This window comes from Syngnathoides biaculeatus, chromosome 9 (assembly GCF_019802595.1).
Source record: "Syngnathoides biaculeatus isolate LvHL_M chromosome 9, ASM1980259v1, whole genome shotgun sequence".
NCBI lineage: Eukaryota > Metazoa > Chordata > Actinopteri > Syngnathiformes > Syngnathidae > Syngnathoides > Syngnathoides biaculeatus.
The window spans coordinates 13,688,700-13,711,191 of record NC_084648.1 but is presented as its reverse complement, the minus strand read 5'-3'; the positions used below and the strand labels follow the sequence as shown (position 1 = coordinate 13,711,191).

At 43.9% G+C, this 22,492-nt stretch overlaps 2 protein-coding genes across 8 annotated transcripts in view; one reads left to right on the top strand and one right to left on the bottom strand.

The window, feature by feature from the left end:
- On the top strand, positions 1–22,058 carry gucy1b1 (guanylate cyclase 1 soluble subunit beta 1). Of its 3 annotated transcripts, none has more exons than XM_061830757.1 (13): positions 1–163; positions 436–509; positions 4,024–4,124; positions 5,754–5,872; positions 7,981–8,178; positions 10,726–10,956; positions 11,115–11,231; positions 11,455–11,588; positions 13,396–13,593; positions 14,550–14,787; positions 17,124–17,264; positions 19,521–19,675; positions 21,436–22,058. In XM_061830757.1, exons 1-13 carry the CDS (start codon positions 161–163, stop codon positions 21,557–21,559), a joined length of 1,833 nt encoding a protein of 610 aa, XP_061686741.1. In that variant the 5' UTR covers positions 1–160; the 3' UTR covers positions 21,560–22,058. The 3 variants fall into 3 exon arrangements, with proteins under 3 accessions (XP_061686741.1, XP_061686742.1, XP_061686743.1); XM_061830758.1 differs by having other exon boundaries at positions 3,984–4,124; XM_061830759.1 differs by lacking the exons at positions 1–163; positions 436–509; positions 4,024–4,124; positions 5,754–5,872 and adding an exon at positions 5,972–7,256.
- Positions 19,673–22,492, bottom strand: part of usp53b (ubiquitin specific peptidase 53b) — a 43,404-nt gene continuing 40,584 nt past the window's right edge. For 4 of the 5 annotated variants that reach the window (XR_009796513.1, XR_009796514.1, XR_009796515.1 and 1 more), the window contains exon 16: positions 19,683–20,141. The gene's annotated coding sequence lies outside the window, so the exon portion shown is untranslated. Of the gene's footprint in view, positions 20,142–22,492 lie in introns of all 5 variants that reach the window. The other variant, XR_009796512.1, reaches the window with a different exon arrangement.

The window sequence follows — 22,492 nt, the reverse complement described above, 5'->3', positions numbered from 1 at the left end:
TGGCAGTCACTGCCCGACGGAGCGAGGAGGCATGGACACAACGACGACGAAGCAGCATCTGTACCAAAAGCATGACGTTTCCGTGCCACGCGATGTTTAATGCTTGAAAAAAAAAAAAAATACAAATAAAAAAGGAGCCAAAGGAAGAGCAGCCGCCACCATGGTAAGTACATTTTGTGATTCGCGTTTTAACGCTGGCAAAACGGCGACGTAGTTTTTTTTTTTTTTTTGTTTTGGTTTTTTTTTCATCCGTTCCTTGCCCGGTCGTTTCGTTATTACTCGCTATAACAGGTGAATATACAATCCGACGCTGCAGCCTTTAAACATGTTTAATCTGCGGGACGAGCGTGTCTTAACGCGAGTTCGACCCGTCGGAAAGAGGTCACGTGTGCTGCCCTTGTTGTTGTTTGTCATGTTTTTTTTTTTAATTTACAGTACGGCTTTGTGAATCACGCCTTGGAGCTGCTGGTTTTGAGGAATTATGGGCCGGAAGTGTGGGAAGACATCAAGTGAGTTTTTGTTATTTTATTATTATTATTAATGATTATCCGGTTCGTGTTGGCATATAAAAAATGTTTTGATTGCGAGCAGGCCCACAGGCTCGCTGGTGCTTGCTTTTAATTATTAACAAATAAGATCAAACCGCAGCCTCACACCAGAAAAAAAAAAATAATTATTGAACATAACTTGTTAACTAAATTACTCCAAAGTTCACTCCTAATATAGTTGTTGTCATAAATAAACAATGAAAAGTATTACTTCAGAAGCTGCTCGGTTGAATTCATATTTTGTTTGATATTCGGGAATGTTCTTCCGCCAGTACTTGGGTTTACACTTCAGGTCCGGTCGCCCCATTCCGATGATGGGCCGGTTCTGGGAATGCGAACTCGAGGGGGGCGGGCAGAAATGTTAAGGAGACATCATGTGACATCTTATTTGTATTTTATTATTCATTATCATGACTAATTATGCCGCAAACCTGGCGATTATTACCCTGTATCTGTTACAATTTAACATTGTGTAAAACACAGATGAACATATTTATAATCCTGAACGCACACTATTGTCAATTTTAATTCCATCGCAAGACATTATCACTCATACGCACATTACGTGAATTGGACCACTCCAATGACAATAATACAAATGACTATAATACTAAAAAAAAGGGAAAAAAACCTCTTAAAAATACTTGCAACAACAAAATGTGTGTGATTTTTTTTCATCTTTGTTTTTTTTTCCCTGGAATTCAACTCTTTTCTCTTTGTGTACATTTGTGTACATGTGTGTGTGTGTGTGTGTTTTCAAAGAGAAGGACAAAACAGTCCAAATAGGCAAATGTACATAACACGGGCTCTCTCAAGTACGCTTAGCAGTTTTTCAAAGCAAATCTTTATACTGCACGTACACTGACAATAAAAGACATTTGATCGCTATCGAATCCGTATGACGTTAGCACCGTTCAAGAAGCAAAAGCAACACTTCCTGTTTGTGCTTATTTTGAAACTGAAAACCGCTCTACATCCGGTGGAGATGGAACTGAACATCACATTTGCGCAGATCATGTGAACTACACTCAATTAGCCTTCTTTCAAAATGTGGATTAAAAAAAATATGTATCTGGCATCTGCCAAATGAACGCAGCATGAATCCATTCTGGCAATACCCTGATTGGTTGAGCAAACAACAAACAAACACATTTAAAAAACATCCACACTACAGCAAAATCATAAACAATGGAATATGGTCGAAATGTTGTACGCTACATTAAAGTAAATTAATTACTAATTAATTGAAGATGGTGGCTAGCGGTGTCATGAGGGAAATAACATGGAAGTTGATCGGAATGTAGCCATCAGAATGAACCTTTCCGACTAGCGATCTTAAGCTCCGCCCCACCCTTAGATACATTCGCCGTGTCCCGGAAGCTTCCAAAATGGCGACTGAACAAAGCAGGTTTGAAGTGGATTCTCTGCCAAACTCATTTTTGTCATGGGCCACATTGTAGTTATGATTTCCCCCGGAGGGCTCTGTGGTGAAACCATAGAAAAACCTGAAATCGCCTCATCATATTCACACATGGAACTAGTTTCGCAATCAGAAATCAACCTTAATGGGTTTTCCCCACTCTTGTTGATGTTTTGTTAGTCAAAAATGCTTGCAATATCTCACTGTTAACATTTATGATGTGACTATTTACATTTTTGTGTACAGATTTGAACAAGAATCACAGATTTTGACACCGATGATTTGCCTTCGCGGGCCACATAAAATCGTGTGGCGGGCCAGATCTGGCCCCCGGGCCTTGAGTTTGACACCTTCGTCAACTGTGTAACCCTTGTAACCTAGCAGGTTATCTTTCACCAGAATTGCACGTTCCCCAAGCGCATCCGAGGACCATTTTCTTCGTAACGTTCACTTTTCCAAGCGCAGGCTACTGACAACCAGTATTGCTTGTGGGAAAACATGGCGGCAGGGGCGTGTCAAGACAATGCAGTTATCTGATTGGCTATTATTGTACGAGTGATTGACAGCTCGGAAAGGTCCATTGGCCACGTGGACGGACCTGCAGTGCAAATGTAGTTATGAATCCGTTGTTGATACAGTTGCCGTCACAGTACACGTCCCAGTCCAAATGTATTTGCACCCCCGCAAAAATGATGCTTGTCGACCTTTGAGTTGGCCTTTTGTAACAATACCCAAATAAAAAGCCAACCACATGCATTATAAATCCAGAATATTTTTTTTTATTTATTTTTTATCATTATTTGGTCAGAAATTAATTGAAGCAACCCCCCCCACTCCAAAAATAAATAAATAGGATTAAGCAGCAATGTGGACTGCAATCAGTTATATTTTTTCTTCCTTTGAGAAGGGTTCGGACTTCGGCTCATTTCAGTTAAATTGTGATTAATTCAAGAGATTCTGGCGCTAGTAAACCCGGCTGGTAAAGCGTTGGCCTCACAGTTCTGAGGACCCGGGTTCGATCCCGGCCCCACCTTTGTGGAGTTTCCATGTTCTCCCCATGCCTGCGTGGGTTTTCTCCTACATTCCAAAAATATGCAACATTAATTGGACACACTAAATTGCCCCTAGGTGTGATTGCGAGTCCAGCTGTTTGTATCAATATGCCCTGCGATTGGCTGGCGACCAATTCAGGGTGTACCACGCCTCCTGCCCGTTGACAGCTGGGATAGGCTTCAGCGCTCCCCAAGTCCCTTGTGAGGATAAGCGGGAAAGAAGATGAATGGATGGATGATATTTACGTGAGAAACTTGGAAAAACTGTTCAGTTAAAAGTACCCGGTAACTGCGGTAATTTGTGGAAATTGCAAATTGATCGTTTTAATTTTGGGGTGAGTTGGTGCAAATGTTTTTGGGGGAAAAAAAGTTGTGTGAGAAAAACCTGCTGATTGGTGGAAAGAATGTGGGAGAAGGGGCCTTCGAGATGTGTTGCTCTTGAGCGCCTCCTTTTCTATCGCAGCATAATGTCAACATGACATTTTTGAGCACGTTCTCACCATCGCGCCCTGAACCCGCCATGACCCTAAAAGGGGGGCCGGGGGGGGGGTGTAGAAGCGAAAGTTAAGAGCAGCAGCTGCCTTGTGTAAATGTTTCCAAAGTTGTTATTCTCCTCGGTGCAGACATACTGAACCTCACCGATATCTCATATACAATTTATCACTTTCCTTCTTCTCTTATTTCAACTTGGATCATCTGAATAATCGACAAATGAATCCGTATTTCCCCACGGAAAACCTTTTACGGTATGTTTTTTCACCTGGTCGGGGTTGGAACGCACTTGCCATCAATCGTGTTTTGTTTTCTCGGCCTCGGCAGAACTAATTGCACCCTCGTTACGTTTCCTCCTGGATAAAAGATGCCGTAGAGCGCGGCGATATGCACCAGTGACTCCGGATTGAAACCTGATTAACAGTTCCGCTAGCGAGTGCAATTACCTTTTCCTGTGTAAAATAAACCAAGACACGCGGAACCCACGGTGCAACGTGAATCTCATCTTCAGGAGGGAGGCTCAACTCGACATCGAGGGCCAGTTCCTGGTCCGGATCATTTACGACGACACCAAAACGTACGATCTCGTCGCCGCTGCCAGCAAAGTTCTGAGTAAGTTTTGTTCTCTTATTTATTGTGGTAAAATTAGCAAACGCAAGCGTCACAATAACGCTTCAGATTCAATAAGAAGTATTAAAAATCAAATTGATTACTTAGCAATTACCACTTAATCAGATCTGTATTAAAAAGTCTGCCTTTACAAAAATAATAACATTTTTGTGGAACATATCCTGAGCAAATTGCTGAAAACGGATAAGCAAGTAAGGCGGCACGGTGGTGCAGCTAATAAAGCGTTGGCCTAACAGTTCTGAGGAGCCGGGTTCAATCCCGGCCGCACCTGTGTGGAGTTTGCATGTTCTTCCCGTGCCTGCGTGGGTTTTCTCCGGGCACTCTGGTTTCCTCCCACATCCCAAAAACCTGCAGCATTAATTGGACACTCTAAATTGGCCCTAGATGTCATCGAGTGCGTCTGTTTGTCTCTATGCGCCCTGCGATTGGCTAGCGACCAGTTCAGGGTGTACTCCGCCTCCTCCCCGTTGACAGCTGGGATAGGCTTCAGCACTCCCCGCGACCCTCTTGAGGATAAGTGGCAAAGAAAATGGATGGATGGATTAGCGAGTTCTGTAACTTTCTGTAAAACCGCAAGATGCCACAAGATGCTGTCTTGCTAATAGGAACACGATGATTAGTGTCAAGGAAGTCGTGTATGTTAATGCGATACAGCTTGATTTCCAGACTGCAATCTTTTCATGTTGGTGAGGAGTGAAGTTTATTTAGCCTGGGTTGTTAGAGGGAAGTCACAGATGCTTTTCAGAAATCAAATAATATGCAAGCCATTTACAGTGAATAATCGGTTCTTGAACAAATCGGGTTTTGAACGAAAATTTTGAGATTTTTTTGCTTCTGTTTTCTAACGAAAATCGGTCCTCAGACACCTGCGACAAAACCCGGAAATAAAATAACTCGGGCAGCCCGACCAGCTGACCCCCGACGTGCTTTGTTATTGTGAATTCGAACGCACCATGAAAAAGAACGGAAATAACATAACGCGCGTGGTCCGACCAGCTGACCCACGACGCGCTTTGTTATTGTGTATAACGCCACCTCTGTACGCAGACGTTCTGAAATATCAATTCGGTTTTCAAACAAATCGGTTCTCGAGCCGCCTTCTGGCACGGACTGTGGTCGAGAACCGAGGCTGTACTGTATTATTAAAAGTAAGAGTTTAAGATGAGTGTTGAAATGTTTTGGAATCATTGATTGTGGTATATTTACGGTTTCATTTGTACCCAATTACAGCTATAAATCATTTTAGGGGGAATGGATTACTTGCCCTGTTCGTGGCAGTCAATTTATTGTATATGTTTTATGGTCTGTATTCATTTTACGGTTACAATGAGCGACGTTGTAGTCGTCTGTTACCATGCGTTATCAAATATGTTTGTAAAGGGAACATTTTTGATACAGCACTCATATTGCATCTCATGATTTGTACTTTGTACAGTATGCTCACACGTATGTGGAACCCAATATATGAACGAGTTGAGTATTAAAATTATTTACCTATTATAGTATGACTTTGTGAAAATATATCACACGAACCCAACCAGAATTTGACTGTATCCCAACTGACTGCTCTCCTGAGGTCTGAATGTTTGGATTTTATTTTTTGCATTCAAGAAATTGACGCCGGAGACATCCTGCAGATGTTCGGGAAGATGTTCTTTGAATTTTGCCAAGAGTCGGGATACGACACCATCTTGCGGGTGCTGGGATCAAACGTTCGTGAATTCTTGCAGGTAAAAGTTTCGTTCCCAATCGAGCACGTGGTCTTTGTGGGGGGGGGACAAACTGAATATGACACTTACTAACTAACTTCCTTTCGGCTTGTCCCGTTAGGGGGTCGCCACAGCGTGTCATCTCAAGATGAACGCTCATATTTGTTTACTGCAGTTTTTATGCCGGATGCCCTTCCTGAGAGAAACCCCTCTTGGGGAGTTGGGGGCCCAGTGAGAAACAAACTCACGACCCCTGGTTTACCAAACCATTGCTCTAACCCATGAGCTATTGGGCCCCATGAATAGGACACTTCATCAACACAAAAATGTTTTAGCTGACAACAACTGAATCACGCTGGAGAATAAAAAAACAATGTACGAAAAGTAGAAGTTGGATCAAACAACGTGATCTTCTATATGATAGGCCCCTTTCATACTGGCCACCAAGGCAGTCTTTCCTCAACTTCCTGCAGCTTCAAAGGCATAAACAAGTGCAGCATTCAGCTTTTATGCACCATATTTTCTGTACTCTAAGGCGGACCCAAAAGTCTTTAATTTTCTCCAAAACTGACGGTGCGCCTTATAGATGGATCGATATTGAGCCTTTCGTGCAGCTCCATCTAATGGATGCATAACCATAACCCAGCCTCTACTGTAGTGTCTATTCTATGCGCCTTATAATGCAATGCGCAATTATATATGAAAAAAGCTGTCAAAATAAGGCCATTCATTGAAGGTGTGCCTTATACTGCGGAAAATACGGTAACCAGATAGCGGGAAGTGTTTGGAGTTCATCATATTGGAGTTGAAAGGAATTGTCGCTTTTCAAGAAGTATTCTGGCTCTATTGTTGCCATGCTGCAAAGTTTGTAAAACAGTGGCGAGGCCCGGCCGTGATGTACGGATTAGAGACGGTGGCACTGAAGAGATGACAAGATGCAGAACTGGAGGTGGCAGAAATGAAGATGTTGAGGTTCTCGCTCGGAGGGAGCAGGTTGGATAGGATTAGAAATGAGCTCGTTAGAGGGACAGCCAAAGCTGGATGTTTTGGGGACAAGTTTAGAGAGAGCAGACTTCGATGGTTCGGACATGTTTCAGAGGCGAGAGAGTGAGAATAATGGTAGAAGGGTGCTGAGGATGGAGCTCCCAGGCAAAAGAGCGAGAGGAAGACCAAAGAGAAGGTTGATGGATGTGGAGAGGGAGGACATGAGGACTGTGATGTGTTAGGGAGGAAGATGCAGGAGATAGGCTCAGATGGGAAAAGATGACACGCTGTGGCGACCCCTAACGGGACAAGCCGAAAGAAAAAGAAGAAGAAGGTGTCGCCGTGCAGCTAATTGCCTGCGTGCCAAAAACTGCATCCTCGCTGTAAAAGCATACGACAAACACGGAAATGTCCCAATACGGTGAGTTCTGTCTCAAAACTTCACGGGAATGACGCAGCAAAGGCAATTTACTTCGTTGTTACTGTGTCCAAATTGAAGGTCGTCTCTTAACGGGGAATAAAGTACATATTTTCACATCATACCAACTAAAACGGACAGGTTTCTGGCAAGTATAGAGGTCCCTCAACTTACAAGTGCCCAAACATTTTTACATGTTGGCTCAGCTGGAAAGCATTGGGATCACAGTTCTGAAATCTCGCGTTCAACCCCAAACCCGCCTGTCGAGTTTGTATGTTCTCCCCGTGCCTGCGTGGCTTTTCTCCGGGCACCCCGATTTCCTCCCACATCCCCAAAACATGCAACATTAATTGGATGCTCTAAATTGCCCATAGGTGTGATTGTGAGTGTGTGCGTTTGTCTCGATGTGCCCTGGGATTGGCCGGCAACCAATTAAGGGTGTACCCTGACTACTGCCTTAGCCCGATGACAGCTGGGATAGGCTCCAGCACTCCCGCTACCCTTGTAAGGATAAGCGGCTGAGGAAATGGATGGATGAGTCGATCTAGTGAAGTGAAAAGAAACGGAGCGATTGTGTTCGGGCGGGGAGAGTATGAGAATATGTATTTTGCACGGATGTCAGCTCATGACAGAACAACTCCCATGAAAAGCTTTCAATTTGAAACGTTTTCTGATGCCAAGCAGAGTATTTGAATCCCATCGTTTGTCTGCTGGTGTTTTTCCTCAGAATTTGGACGCCCTCCACGACCACCTGGGCACCATCTATCCTGGCATGAGGGCCCCCTCGTTCCGTTGCACGGACGCCGAGAAGGGCAACAACCTGATCCTCCACTACTACTCGGAGCGAGAAGGCCTGCAGGACATCGTGATCGGCATCATTAAAACGGTCGCGCAGCAGATCCATGGCACGGAGATCGAGATGAAGGTCTGATTTGCTATTTTTTCTCTCCTCGCTTTTTCCTGGATCCTTTCTAATTGACAAGCGGTGAGGAGGGAGTAGATAATACTGCATATGAGGGCGGAACTGAGTGCCAGAGACACTTTTTTGGGTATCTGTGACAAGGGAGATATTTTTAGTTCCAAGAAGTAGTGTCTCCCGCGCAGAGTATTTCGACGATACTAATCCATCATTTTTAACCATTTATATGCTAATAAGCCAACGACCGTCATCCTCCAGTGACAGACTAACGACGTGAGATGGGAACATTTTTCCCCGGAATGCTCTCCATTTGCTACCCTCCGGATCATATATTTTTCAGCGTTGTGCATGTGTGTGATGAAAGCACAAGAAGGAGAAAAAAAGAACATAAAACGGCAGACGTTCCAAATGTGAGACCCAATCCGGGGAAATATTAGCCACGGTTGCCGTGGAAACAGGGCACAGAGATGGCAGCCTGACGTCAGCGTGCCGTACGACGGCACGGATTAATGTCATGGTCGGCGCTCCTAATTCGACTATAATAGACTTGAGATTTATACATATTGCACTAATATTGTGAGGGTGAGTGATTTAATTAAGGTACAGCAAAGCCACGTTTGTAGAGAATCTTCTTAGAACCACGGTACAGTTTTCATCAGTTCAAGACCTTATTCAGCATCAATCTTAAACAATCCGAAGTATGAAGTATTGGCTTGTAAATCTACGGTACGGAGATAATTTCACACACGGGCTGGAAAAGATACAACACCGGGTGCTTAATGCAAAACAAAAAAGTTGACATGATTTTCAGCAAGCAACCTCCACATAGAAAAAGTTTTGCTGGAAAGTTTCGGAACTTGTCGCACAACGAAAGGACCTTGGAGTCATTCTGGACTCACAGCTCACTTTCAAAGAACACGTCAAAATACTCAAGCAGACAATAATAATAATAATATAATACTGTCACAAACCGACGGTACGGCGGCGGATCCAAATGCAGGACTTCGAGGCAGAGGCATGATGTTCAATATAGTTTATGACGGAAACTGGGTCATACACGGTGTTGCAGTCCGACTAGGCAGAGGTACAGAAACGCTAGGCTAAGCGGGATCCAAAAGACATGCAGCAAGGTCCGATGACTACTATGGGACAAACTAACAACTCAACAGGACAGAATCAAACAATAGTGCACAGAATCGCTGTGACTAGGGTTACTCTAACTTGCTCAAGGAGCGGAGAGTCCCACAGCCAGTGAATGCAACTCATTAACGCAAGGCAACGAACTGGCAAATGCCAGTGATAAAAACTCCAACTTAAACGCCTGTCTAATTACAGTCCCCAATGTGGAAACAGCTCTGAGCGGTGACAGGTGTCACCGCCCAGAGCAGGAGCGTGGCCACGCCCCTCTGTTGCAGTGTCCAAGCCTAGCTCATGATAGATATGGCAAAAATGTAACTCGCTGTTTGAGCTTCTCGCAACTGGAAAACCCTCCAGACCAGTTCTACACACTAAATACTGTAACCCTTGTGCATGTGGGCACCATTTTGGTGACTTCTGAGCCAGGTCATTTGGGGATGAGGTGAGAAAAAAAATACAGCAATTGCTTAAAATGACTTAATGACTGTTATACAGTGGTCTCAAACATGCAGCCAGCGGGCCATTTGCGGCCCGTGAGATGATATTTTGTGGCCTCCACCTTAATATGAAAGTATAGTGGTAGTGCGGCCCTTTGAGTTTTATATGGGTGGCACTTTCACGGTGTTGTGTGCGGAGCAAACCAATCAAGGTTGGGGGGAGGGCTATCGGGCGTGTGACGTCGACAGGGCTCGATGCAAGCAGAGAAACGACAAAGTTACACCAGTTGCCAAGGAGTATTTTTTTTAAAGAGGCTTGTAAACACCAGTGTCCTCCATCTTATTTTGTGTTTAAAAAAAAAGATGTTTGAGAAGATATGATTGTTTTTAATTTCTAATTTTAATCCCGCATAAATCCATGTCCGCTGAGGGCGCAGCCCAGCCTCAGCCAGACTCCGCCTCCAGCGGCCCCAAGTTAAACTGGGTTTGAGTCCCATGGTGTAAAATGTGTCAAATATGCAAGTACTTAATGCAACAAAATAATTCATTATCAGGATTTAAATACTGCACATTATTTATGAATATTTTAGTTATGATACCTCAAACAATTATGTCATTAATGCAATGTGTTAAATGCACAGTATATTTATTTTATGAAATCATTTTTAGAAGGTGAATTAATAAAAATAAAAACAATATATTTTGATTTAAAAAAAAAAAAACACACATGTACGCAACCGGTACTACAAGACTCTGGAAAATGTAAACGCTCGGTGGGTTGGATTACAGAACAGAGCTGTCGAAACTTTACCCAACCCTGGTCTAGATCTACAAGAGTCAGAAAAATGGGGCGATATTTTTAAACCCGTTACGATCCAAATGCAGTAACATGAGTACGGCTCCTAATCACAGCGCTTGGTGCAAACGAGACTCGCTGAGCAACCGTAAAAAAAGGTCTCATCTCAATCGTGAACTTCAGATGATCCAGCCCAAAAGCGAGGAGTGCGACCACATCAAGTTCCTGATCGAGGAGAAGGACTCGGAGGAAGAGGCCTTCTACGAGGACCTGGACGGCTTCGAGGAGAACGGCACGCAGGAGACGCGCATCAGCCCGTACACCTTTTGCAAGGCCTTCCCCTTTCACATGATGTTCGACAAAGACCTGATGCTCACGCAGTGCGGCAACGCCATTTACCGGGTGCTGCCTCAGGTCCGCTCGCCGTCAAAACGAAACCACTGCATTAATCACGAGGCAATCCGCTGACCTTTCGGTCGCCCGGATGGCGTGCACATTATCGTTTCTAATCTGGTGCGTCTGAATTATGCACGTTTGAATCCCCCCCCCCCTCCCCTCCCCCCGCCTCTTAGCTCCAACCTGGTGCCTGCATCCTCCCTTCGGTTTTCTCCCTGGTCCGCCCGCACATCGACTTCAGCTACCACGGCATTCTGTCCCACATCAACACGGTCTTCGTCCTGCGGAGCAAGGTCAGAATCATGGATTGGACCCGGCGCTAACTGGATAGGCTATTTCAATATCCGTTTTTTTACACGCGAGTGTGTTCAAGGCGGTGTATTTTTAGCAGTAACGTAAAAAAAATATTTTTAACTTTCACAAAAAAGAGTGAGGTGAAGTGGCGCCTTGTTTTTAGGCTTGTTTGATGGAGGAACATTCACTGAAATATTCATAACGCTGGTGTAACCCTGGCAGGAGGGTCTGCTAAATGTGGAGACGGTGGAGAACGAAGACGAGCTGACGGGGGTCGAGATCAGCTGTCTGCGGTTAAAGGGGCAGATGATTTATTTGCCCGAAGCCGAGAACATCCTCTTTCTTTGCTCGCCCAGGTAAGATTACGGTTGGACCTCAGTGTTCGCAACTCAGAATCAGAATCGGAATCGGCCAAGTGTGTAAAAAAAAAAAAAAACAAGGAATTTTTCTTCGGCAGTCGGTGCTGCCCTGGTACGACATTCAGAAAGAACAACAAAGCAACAAGATCAACTGAAGAACTCAAATTCTGCCTTCCTTATGTTTTCTTTTTGGGAACAGTCAAAACGTGTGCAAGGAAACCCGCAAATGACCAGTTATGTTTTCGTCACGTCCATTAGCCTTGCTAAGCGTTGGGAAATAGCGGAACGAGGAGACGCGGGTTCAAGAGAGCTCGTCCATCCATCCGTACATCCATTATCTACCGCTTTGCCAGGTCGGGTCGCGGGGGAAGTACCTTCAGCAGGGATATACCCAGACTTCCCTTTCCCAAGCCACTTCTTCCAGCTCTTCCGGAGGGATCCCGAGACGTTCCCAAGCTAGCCGAGAGACATAGTCTCCTCCAGCGTCCTTGGGGTCTCTTCACCAGGGAGGCGTCCGGGAGGCGTCTGAATCAGATGCCCCAGCCACCTCATCTGGCTCCTCTCAATGCGGAGGAGCAGTCGAGCCCCTCCCGGATGACGGACTTTCTCACCCCTACTCTAAGGGAGAGCCCAGACACCCAGCAGTGGAAACTCATTTCGACCGCTGGTGTCCAGGATCTTGTTCTTTCGGTCACGAGTCACATCTCGTACCCATAGATGAGGGGAGGAACGTAGATCGACTCGTAAATTGAGAGCTTCGGACTTTGCTCCCTTTACATCACAACGGACCGATACAAAGTCCGCATCACCGCAGACGCTTCCCCCGATCCGTCTCTCGATCTCCCGCTCCATTCGTCCCTCACTCGTGAACAAGACGAGAGCTCCTCCTCGCAGATAAAAAAAACACTTTTATAGCAGAGAACAAAAGATACATAATCACGTAAAAGGTTGCTAACCAGCATTTAATGGAGATGATATGAGACTGAAACGGAAGTCAGAAAAGGTTCACACGAGCTTTTTTTGCTCAGAGGCATTTATTTTACATTTTCCACAATACCGTGCGGGGCTAGACCCAAATTCAGGACTCCGAGACGCGAGCATGTTGTTAGGTGTGGTTTATCCAAGGAACAGGGTCATACACGGTGTAAGCAGTCCGAGAAGGCGGAGGCACAAAACGCTAAGTAAAGGCAGGATCCGAAAACGTGAAGCGAGGTCTTTTGACTAGGAGACAAACTCGGAAACATGAACTAGGAATTGACTATGAAACATAAACTAAGGTAGGTCAAAACTGTGGTGGCACAGAAACGCTGTGACGAGGATAGCTGAACACGACACTATTCTCAGTGGTGGAGATTCCTACTGTCAGTGAATGCAACTCACTAATTCAGCGCAACGAAGTGCCAGCGACAAAATCTTGTTGGGCCTTGACAAATTTCCCCCAAATTAAATGCAGCAGTGCAAAAGTTCCTAGTTCCGGCGTAAAGTTTTCACAGCGGGAATGCACTATAAAGTAAACGTTTATAGTTTTCCCTGATCCAAAAGGTTACAGGTACAGTATGTCCTCAAAGCGTCAAGGGTACAAGAGAAGTACGTACTGTACATTTAGTAGGACTACACGAATGACAAAACATTCCACTAATAAATAGTTTCCAGCTGATTGGGTGCAGGCAGGATAATAGTTGCCGCACTGCTGATTGCGTGTACGATGTTATTGTTTGCTTATGAAGCTTCATGGAATTATTTGCTGACACAAACACAAATATAAATACAGCATATTACAAATGTGTTTCATCGTGTCAAAAAGTGTGATGAACCTGGACGACCTGACGCGGAGGGGCCTGTACCTGAGCGACATCCCGCTGCACGACGCCACGCGGGACCTGGTCCTGCTGGGCGAGCAGTTCCGCGAGGAGTACAAGCTGACCCAGGAGCTGGAGATCCTCACCGACCGGCTGCAGCACACACTCCGGGCGCTGGAGGACGAGAAGAAGAAGACGGACAGGTTGGACTGCATCGAAATAATTTGACGCAATGGACGCGACAATGAATTATTTCTCACTTTAACACAAAAGATAAAGTAAAATGTGTGCCATTATCACACATTTTACAGTAACACGATCGTCACAAGTTGGTATCAATGTTAGCTAATACAATACACAGTGAAGAAAAGAAGTATTTGAACACCCCGCTATATTGCAAGTTCTCCCACTTGGAAATCATGGAGGGGTCTGAAATTTTCATCGTAGGTGCATGTCCACTGCGCTGTGAGAGAGATCATCTAAAAAGAAAATCTAAGGTCCAGAGTGTGTTATCGTGTAATTAATAAGAAACTAAGCAAACGGAAGCTCCTTCGTAGAAGTTAAGTTGTCAGTCTGTTAGACTGCCGTGAATGTACCGGTAACTGTTTTGTGTTTGCGTAGCCCTTTCAACTACTATTTTTTTTGAAACACGAATCAATGCCACTCAGTCATGCTGAAGTGTCAGCGAGGTGAGAATTTATTGATTCTCACCGAGTCTGACCTTCCGCTAAAAGCCTGGCGTTATTCATTTGGCAGGAAGGTAGCAGCACCTATTGGCTTTAAAAGAGCTGCAAGAGCTGTTTCTCTCTCTCTTTCTTTTTTTAAAAAAACTTGTGTTAACTGGATTAAAATGTTAAGCGTTGAAAGTTCTCGAATAGATGACTTATATTTGGTCCAGAATAAAAAAAAAAAAAAAAAAAAAAATGGTGACAAAATTGAACAAAATAGCTGCATTCGATTTTTGCGTGGCTGAAAGCTTTGAACGAGCCTCCGTGAGCTAAGTGGTTGCCGTGGAAACACCACCCTTCCATCCAAACGCTGCCGGCGTGTTGAAAGCCAATGAAAGCTCCCTTCCAAATGTTACGGCGCTCATTCTGGCCGCTCGACAACACAATGTCACGTCTTCCTCATTCTTCTTCTTCTCGTTTTCCTCTTTCAGATTGCTCTACTCGGTCCTGCCGCCGTCGGTTGCCAACGAGCTGAGACACAAACGTCCCGTCCCGGCCAAGCGCTACGACAACGTCACCATTCTTTTCAGCGGCATCGTGGGCTTCAACGCCTTCTGCAGCAAGCACGCCTCCGCCGAGGGCGCCATCAAGATCGTCAATCTGCTCAACGACGTTTACACCCGCTTCGACATCTTGACCGACTCGCGCAAGAACCCTTACGTGTACAAGGTCGGTCAAATGTGACTCTTTTGTTTGACTGACTTTGACTTCAACTTTACTTTCATTAGATTAAGAGAAACACATGCCAGCTGGGATAGGCTCCAGCTCTCCCGTGACACTTGTGAGCAATATTACCTCTAAAGTGCACAACTGCGCATTTGCGCACTTGTCGCACACTCTTAGCGCAGACGAAAACAGATCCGCTGCCGCTCACAAGGAGCTGCTGCTCGGCCACACCGGGCCACACACTCTACTTCCTACTTTACCTGACCCCGCCCACCCCCGCTCTTAGAGGGGTACACTCATAATTACAAACACGACCCATCTCCAGTGCTTTAGTTAGCATCGCAGTCTGGGCAATGTAGAGCCTAGAGATAGACATGCTGCTTACGTTTACTGTCAATAATTATGGTAAAAGTAAAAAAAAAAAAAAAGAAATGAATGTGAATAATGGAAGAAAAAGTGGTGAAACTAGAAAAGATTTTCTCTTTTTGAGTAAAAAGGTCTGGTCTGAAGCCAAAGTAGAAAGTGCAGGATGAGATGGTGTAAAATGTTAAAATTCCACCTTGGCACAGCCTGATCCAGGATGAAAGCACAGACGATACAGTGCATAAAAAGCTAATTCTATATTTTAAATATAGGAAGCAACATAACATTAACCCTAAAACTGTTTAGGAGCATCATTCGGCTTTAAACGTGCATTGCGAAAGATATTCTGCAAGCAATAATTCTGTTTAACACCAAGAAAAACAGACGGGGATATCATTGTGCGTTAAAAAAATAATGAAACAAAGTTGGAAGCGACATTTCAAATTTATAGATAATTGTTTTGCTTGGTATCTATTTGTATTGCAAGGTATTTGTTTGTTGACATCTTCAGTGTAATTTTGAAACACAAAATTGTTCTTAAAAATGTTCTGATGGGAATGTAAATGCGACAATCTGAACCTTTTAATGAGCCGTGTAAATTCAATGGATGACACTGATTGACCACAGTGCGTACGTCTGATGTTGCTCACATTGGTCAAAGGGGGCGCTCACGGCCTTAGTGTGTTTGCTCAGACGTAAAACATTTGAGGGAACAGTGCTTGTGAGGATAAGTGGCTTGGATATTGGATGGATGGATTAAGAGTTTTTGAAACAGATACAACCTCATTCAAGAAAAAACTATGATTATATTGATTTGTGTCCCAAACAAAATGCAACTTTATTCTCGAAATACCGCAGCCATTTTCAAGAAAAGCATCCATCCATCCATTTTCTTAGCCACTTATCCTCACAAGGGTCTTGGGGAGTGCTGGAGCCTATCCCAGCTGTCAACGGGCAAGAGGCGGGGTACACCCTGAACTGCCACTCGCAAAGCACATGGAGACAAACAGCCGCACTCACAAATCACACCTAGGGGCAATTTAGAGCGTCCAATTAATGTTGCATGTTTTTGGGATGTGGGTGGAAACCGGAGTGCCCACCCGGGGAAAACCCACGCAGGCACGGCGGGGAGAACATGCAAACTCCACACAGGCGGGTCTGGGATTGAACCCGGGACCTCAGAACTGTGAGGCCAACGCTTTTTGGCTGAGCCACCGTGCCGCCTCAATAAAAACAATGTCCATTAAATTCCACTTTGTTCTCATGGGGGGGGGGGTTCTTTTGTCCCAAAAATTTAAAATATCCTCATAGAATTGCGACTTTTGTTTAGATTTAAAAAAAATCTCTTGGAAAAAAGATGACTTTATTCTAATTGGATTGAGTGAAATTTGATTTTATACTCATGGTTAGGTTTTGTTTCATTTTTTTTTTCCCAGCGCGGCCGTAAATGATGCTCCTGAGATTTGAACGTCGCCGCGACCGCCCCGGTGCAAAACCCTGACGTAACCGCCCCGATTGCGTGCCGGCAAAGGACTATTTATAGTGATTGACTTGAGTTTTTCGCCGGGGGGGGAGACAGTAGTACGGACTTGTAAACAGAACAGAGCGGCTTTTCGAGAGAGAGCGCAGCGCTTTTATAAGCCCGCTGTGGCAGATTTACACTTTCAGGCTTTCAGACAAGAATGCACTTGAAGGAGTCAAACAGACCCGAGCCACTTCCAGCTAAGCCTCCGTTGGCTTCAGGCACTGGGTCACCAGAAGAAGTAATATTTACTCTAGTAGCTGAATGGCTTGGTGGTCCCGCTGCTTTTGCCCCCCCACTCCCGACGTCTCAAAGCCGATGTCACTGTTTATCAGCCGGTTTATTTTTGCCCGCTCTGTGTATTTTAACACGCTAAAAACTCCTTCAGCGGCCTCAACGGCGTGCACTTTTCAAATAAACCGAACGGCGATCTTGGGGAATATTTTCGACGCAGGTGGAGACGGTGGGCGACAAGTACATGACGGTGAGCGGACTGCCTGAGCCGTGCACGCACCACGCCAAGTCCATCTGCCACCTGGCGCTCGACATGCTGGAGATCGCCGGACAAGTCAAAGTGGACGACGAGCCTGTGCAGGTGCGTCACAATAAACTGGGATGTATCAGAAAAGTGGACAAACCCCCCCCCCCCCAAAAACAAATAGTAATTATTATATGGACCCATTAAACATCATTAAACAGGAAAATACTTTTTACACAAAATTGTATATTAATTGTCTTATTTTGTATTCACGTTTAGCACTTTATAATATTGTACTTCAGAAAATAATAACGGAAAAAATAAAATGTAAAGAATCAAAAGTTTGTGCATCATGATTTGATGGTGCAGTCCAATTCACAGTGCTCCTCCTTCTGGTGTGCTCGCTTTGGCCACCAGGAGGCAGTGCAATACTGTAATGTCATGCAAATCCAAATGAAGACGAGTTGGTTCTTAGACTACCACGGAAACTGACAGTAAGATGCTGTCATATCAGTTATTTTTCATAGAGGATGAAGAACATTAGCCTGTGAGTATTCTAATCTTACCTGGTTACATGTGTTGCCTCACCATTTCCGCTCAAATAGCCGTTGCTCAAATTGTGTTAGAACTACAAGAATCAATGCTAAATGTTAGCATGTCAATAGACTGTTTTTGACCACGTGACTACATCGGAGGCACACGGCCATGTTGAATGGGTTCACGCTACTGGTGCGCCGTTCACTCTTGTCGCTTTTGCAAACAGACCGGTGACACAAATGTTCGTACGATTGTTAAAAGTGACCCATGATGGCTAAAAAGACGTTGGAATGTTATCGGGGCTCATTAGATGTTGTTTCAAGAAACCGTTACGACAAGAAGTGTGCTTTGATCAACAATATCGACCCGTATGCCTTGGAGAAACACAAATGGAGCAAGAATTTCTAACTTTAGGGGTCGGTAACCTATCCAGACATCGTCAACTATCTCCTCTTCTCGACAAGTGTTTATACCATGGACCAACTAAAGAATTACAAAGGTCTGGAGGCCTACAGCCAATTGATCATGCGGCGGTATCCAATGTAAGCAACCTGTGTCTCCACATTGCTAAGGTTAGCGTAGCGCACAATGCAATTTAAATATGTACCGCGCGATTACAGTCAGCGTTGTGTTAAATTATGTTGATTATACCAACGAAAAAGGTGTAGATTACTACCGTAATTCCCGGCCTACAAGCCGCAACTTTTTCATAGCCGCCACGTTAGTTAGCATTAGCACAACCGCGCAAGGGTTAAACTCTTGTTTATCAGCAGGTGTGCTCTGTAGGCTGGGAATTACGGTATTTTCGTTTTTCTTACCGAGAGGGAGAGAGAGGTGCGACCGGGACGACTCCCAAGTGGAGCCTGCACCTCTTTCTCCACTTCCGCGGCTACATTTTTAACTCAACTCACAAAACAGCTAGCGGTGCAGTAACTCGTTTTTGCTAACTCATTATAATAAAAAAGAAAATACAGATTTTGGAGACATGCACTGCATTCACACACGAGTAATTTGCAGGCCCTTGGCCCTAAAGAATATTTCTCTTTCACAGAACTTAGTTATTGCTAAGTCGGTGTGAAATTCTAAAAGGTATCCAAAAATTACCAAGAACAAAATGCTCAGAGCAAACGCTGACATAAGGAAATGACTTTCCTGTTACGAGACAGCCACAGTTGCCGCCGTTTGGTTGCTAACTGCTCCGTTTTCTCGTACTGGTTCCTGATCACAGCTGGCAGTCGAAAGAAAGACGCTTTGCAACACCCACTTTAGTTTGAGCAACCGATAACATAGCAGTGCGCATTTCTGAAATGATTCCTGCTTAGTTACAATTTGTTTACCCGAATTCACCCCACCAAAATGGTGATCGCGTTCTAAACCAGAAGGTTTGTGACGTCTATTGTGATTTGCATTGTTTGTTAGCATTAAGCTAAGAGTGCATCCCAAGGCATATTTCAAAGCATTGCAATAAAACTTATCAGTGGGACTTGTTGGACAACTATCTGGTTTTTTTGGTTTTGTTTTTTTAGACTTTCTGTGTTTGAATCTACTCTCAGCGATTGTTTTTGTATCGCTGATTGCGCCGCATGTCTGCTTTAAGAAAAGCGTGTTTATTTTGGCCACATGGTCAAGAGGAGTGGAATTTCAGAGGAGAACACTCAAATCATCTCACTGCACCTGAGCTAAAAATAGATTCTTATTAATCTTCCACACAAGGGCTCCGTCACACTCCGAAGACCACCACACTGCCCGCCGCTCGACACGGAAATAGTCGTTGAGAAGTTGATTACTTACAAAGCGCCTCTTCTGGAGCCGTTACGGAAAGGTTGTTTTTTGCAGATCACCATCGGGATCCACACGGGGGAGGTGGTGACGGGGGTGATTGGCCAGAGGATGCCTCGGTACTGCCTGTTTGGCAACACGGTCAACCTCACGAGCCGCACGGAAACCACCGGTGAAAAGGGCAAAATCAATGTGTCGGAGTACACTTACAGGTGAGAAAGGGCCCGGCCATGTTTGTCGTCAAATTCTCTTCATTAACTACGGGTGACAAGTGTAAAAAAAATAACCAAAATGTTTATCTAGCGAAAAATCATTCAAAAGATATTGTTATTGATGACATACAACTCAATGTTTTAATTTCAAGAATAACCTGATCAAACAACAACTTTCAACTCCTGTTCACCATAAAATTCTTGCTAATATATATATATGAACAGTGAGCTAAGCCAGGGGTCTGCTAGCTTTAGCATGCTTAAGAAAACGTTTTAGCATGCTCAAGAAAAGGTTTGAACATGACTGATAAAGAGATATCGTACCAAAGCATTAAGAATCACATACAAACTTTTGGGGCAAACAGGAGCATTTTTTCCCCTCACTTTCTGTCTTAAGTCAGCCAAGGTCCGATTGGTTCTAAAAGATTATCCTGAGTCTGGGAGGCAGGAGGGGACATCCATACTGCTGGAACGTGATAAAAAGAAAAAGAAAAGAAGCTAGGCTAGTTAGCTCATCTAGTAACCACTGCAGTGCTTATATTTTATTAAATAACATGCGAGACATGTTGTACAGGGTGTTTAGAAGTTACCATATTTAATCTGTTTAGTAATAAAAACATAGGTGGTTTCACAGACAGAAAAAGTAAGTAGTAGTATTAGTAGAACTAGAACAAGCTAGGCTAAACCTTAGCTTATCTGGTAACTATTGCGAAAGAAAGGAAAGACGCTAGTCTAATTAGCTCATCTAGTAACTATTGCAGTGCTTATAGTTTCATAAATGACATGTGAGACATGTTGTGCAGGGTGTTTTGAAGTTGCTATATTTAATCTGTTCAGTAATAAAAACATGGGTGATTTCACGGACAGAAAAAGTAAGTAGTAGTAGTAGTAGAACTAGAACAAGCTAGGCTAAACCTTAGCTTATATGGTAACTACTGCGGTGCTTCTATTTTGATGAATGACATGGGGTGTTTCTCGATGTCACAATTTTGAATATGTATGTCTATTAATCAAAATATAAGTCACTGCACTTGCAAATAAAGTCGCAGCTTCGGAAGAAATACAAGCAGCTGGGCTAAATGTTAGCTTATTTGGTAATTGCGTTGCATTTCTTTTGGTGAATGTCTTGCGTGTGGAGAATTTTATTTTTATTGCATCTATGTCTATTTAAAAAAAACTAACAGACTTGTGAACTGTACAACAACACAATATAAGCAGTTCGCCTGTCTTTTTTTTTTTTTTAACATGGTGACCATACAGCATCTTTTTTTTTTTTGATGGACTGCACAATATTTGCTAAACTGCTGCTTAGCGTGAAGCGCATTGAATTCAGTTCAGTGCCACCATAAAACAATTTATCTTGTTTGGGCTCGCATGACAAAGCAAAAACTCAGCCAAGTGATACCGCTTATCTATCTAAAAAATCTCCCAAGTGAAGAAATTTTAATTTCAAGGGACCAGTGGAGTGAGAACTATGTTTGTGCAATGATTAAGGAAGTGAGCCCTGCTGCAAAACAAACAAACAAACAAAAAAAACAATATTGACAGATGCTTCCCCAAAATGTTTATAATTACACGTCGATGCCACAAGATAGCAGCAAAGCATTACTTTTCATTGTCCAGGGATTATGGCCTAATGGACACCAAGATGGCACCAAAGGAATAATTTTATATTTGAAACATAAGCAACTATTTTGGGGGTGTGGGGGGCAAGCCTAAATAAAGACAACAAAAATACACGAGTCTCTGCTGTGTTGAAGGTGCTTGCAATCCGCCGAGAACGCGGACCCTCAGTTCCACCTGGCGTACCGCGGCCCCGTCACCATGAAGGGGAAGAAGGAACCCATGAAGGTCTGGTTCCTGTCCAGACAGGAAGTCCACTGACACGCCCAACCTGAGCTCCAACTCCGTTCCGTCAGACGGATCAAGTAGAATGATATGACGCAAAGGTCGCTGATATATGACCACCACGTTCTCTAATATGAAGTCCAGTTGTTATGACACTGTCATTGTTTTTGATGTTTATTTTGGATCTTTTTCTCTCCCCTGCGCGTGTGTGTGGTTGCAGTCTGACTCGGTCTAATCTTTTACAACGTCACTGTTGCATCTGTTGATCTTGTCGCGTGTAGATATTAAGAACTGTTTAGATCAAACATGTACAAAATGGAATGAGGACCATTATGAACGGTACCTGTTTGCACGGCGGTAGAAGGATGGCCGAATGTGTGTGAACCTAATAAATTGCCACACGTTTATTACTACTCTAGTGCTAATGCACAAGTACATGTCAGAGACACATTTTTAACATTTTAATATCTTATTTTGCCATGGTACTCTATGTACCTTTTGGGAAATGCCCCAAATAAAGTCTTATGAGCCCGCACGAGTGCAATGTGTATTATTAATACAGTTGTGATTACATCACGTAAAGTGAAGAAAATAAGTATTTGAACACCCCGCTATATTGCAAGTTCTCCCACTTAGAAATCATGGAGGGGTCTGACATTTTCATCGTAGGTGCATGTCCACTGTGAGAGAGATCATCTAAAAAGAAACATCCAGAAATCACAATGTATGATTTTTTTTAACGATGTATATGTGTGATAGAGCTGCGAACAAGTATTTGAACTCCTGTCAATCAGGTAGAATTCAGACCCTCAAAGACCTGTTAGTCCGCCTTGAAAAGTCCACCTCCACTCTATTATGTATTATCCTGAATCAGATGCATAAAGACACCTGTCCACCCCATACGATCAGTAAGACTCAAACTTGTAACATGGCCAAGACCAAAGAGCTGTCCAAAGACACCAGAGACAA